General features: G+C 42.2%; 1 protein-coding gene across 7 annotated transcripts in view; it reads left to right on the top strand.

The window, feature by feature from the left end:
* LOC101856959 (septin-7) overlaps window positions 1-1,601 on the top strand; it is a 125,684-nt gene that overhangs the window by 79,767 nt on the left and 44,316 nt on the right. The window contains exon 1 of one of the 7 annotated variants that reach the window (XM_005095449.3): window positions 139-240. The exons of 5 other annotated variants lie outside the window; for them this stretch is intronic. In XM_005095449.3, the coding sequence (XP_005095506.1) occupies window positions 235-240 (6 nt within the window). In that variant the 5' untranslated portion in view covers window positions 139-234. Of the gene's footprint in view, window positions 1-138; window positions 493-1,601 lie in introns of those variants that run through there. One more of the 7 variants, XM_005095450.3, reaches the window with a different exon arrangement.

Here is a 1,601-nt window from a genome sequence, read left to right as displayed (position 1 = left end):
GGGGGGGGGTAGAGAAAGAGAGAGAAAGAAAGAAAGAAAGAAAGAGCGAGGAAGGGAGGGAGGAGTTTTCCGCGTTCACAACCGGTGCCGTCCGTTCACGAGGCGTGCGTTGCGTAGACTATCTCCAGCGTACTGTACGTTCATCAGCAGTAGCGAAGCGGCGTCCGTCGTCAGTTGTGTGTGCAGTGTGCGCGCTGTTCTGTAGTGATTGCTCGCTCGTTCAGTCGCTCGCTCATGGAGGTATACCATCTTGTGTTTCTTTCTTCATTCACACCAGCACTTTAGTGGTTCCTTCCTTCATCTGGCTTGTTAGCAGGGATTTTTTTGGTCTATTATAACAGCAACAAAAGACTTCACAAGGGAGTTGTTACTTTCGGCGGACTGTCGAGGGTTTTTTTTTTTCGAAAGCCGATGGTTTTTTTCCTGAGACGTTTGTAGCTAAGGGAAAGGGACAAGAACAAAGGTCTCAAAGGATTATTTTACATCGTTATGGTCTGTATTACATAATAATTCATATTATAAATGTTTATATTATGTTCTTGTTTAGGTCTTATTAAAAATATCTTGTTCTTTTCTTTGTCTAGTAGCCGGTGGGTGGTTGATGGTTGCTCTGGTATGTTTAGCTCTTTTTCTCTTTCCTATCAAGTGGATGGTTGGCGGGTGCTCTAGTGTGGTTTGCTCCTTTTTTCCTATTAAACATCTATCGTCCTAAATCTCTCTTCTTTCTTTTTTGTGTATGTTACTCTCTTGTAACACATTCTTCGGCTCCGACCTTACTGTGTTGCAAGTGCCGTAAAACTCTTATTAAAACTAAAACTTTCCTATCAAACATCTCTCTTCATCCTTTGTTACTGTCTTGTAGCACCTCTAATCTACGGCACTAATTTGAAATTGCTGAAAAACACTTACTAAAACATGATACCATACATGTAGCTTCTCAGTGTGTGAATCAGAGATGAAGATTTTCTGGACCGGAAATCCAGAGTTTTGATATTACCCCTAATTTGCCCGATTTTAGGGACTTTATAGGGTTTTGATACAAGCATGTAGATCTAGATATCTAGTATTAAAATTAGACAATGTAATATCTGTAAATTCTGAGTCCTCGCACGCACGTTACATTGGGTCTAAAAAGTTCCGGGTTTTCTGTGTTGTTGTTGTTTTTGTTGTGTGTTGTTTGTTTTTTTTCATGCATAGCCAGTTGGCACCACCGATGAATTGCACATGCAAGAGTGGGTGTTTTTTCCCCGTCCCTTTTCTCTTTGTGACCAGAAATTGGATATATTTCTTTGCCTCGGACTTTTGTGTATCTTTGTGTCTGCTTGTGTTGCCTAATTTGTCTGCAACTTGTGTGTCCAGAAGTGAGTGAGTGAGTGTGAGCTCTGGTATGTGTGGAAGTCGGTCGAGTGTGTGTGCTGGCAGACAGACATGTTAGTTATATGATTAGCCTACTATTGTGTCGTTTATCACCCAACTCGGCACGTGCCGATTCATTGTCCAAGTGGCTGAATCAGGAAGTGACCACTCCCACCCTTTCTCTGTCTCTGTCTGTCTGTTTGTCTCTCTCTCTCGCTCTCTCTCTCTCTCTCTCTCTCTCTCTC

This window comes from Aplysia californica, unplaced genomic scaffold (assembly GCF_000002075.1).
Source record: "Aplysia californica isolate F4 #8 unplaced genomic scaffold, AplCal3.0 scaffold00104, whole genome shotgun sequence".
Classification (NCBI taxonomy): domain Eukaryota; kingdom Metazoa; phylum Mollusca; class Gastropoda; order Aplysiida; family Aplysiidae; genus Aplysia; species Aplysia californica.
Note: the sequence above shows the minus strand (reverse complement) of the source record. Positions and strands in the feature narration are given on the sequence as shown.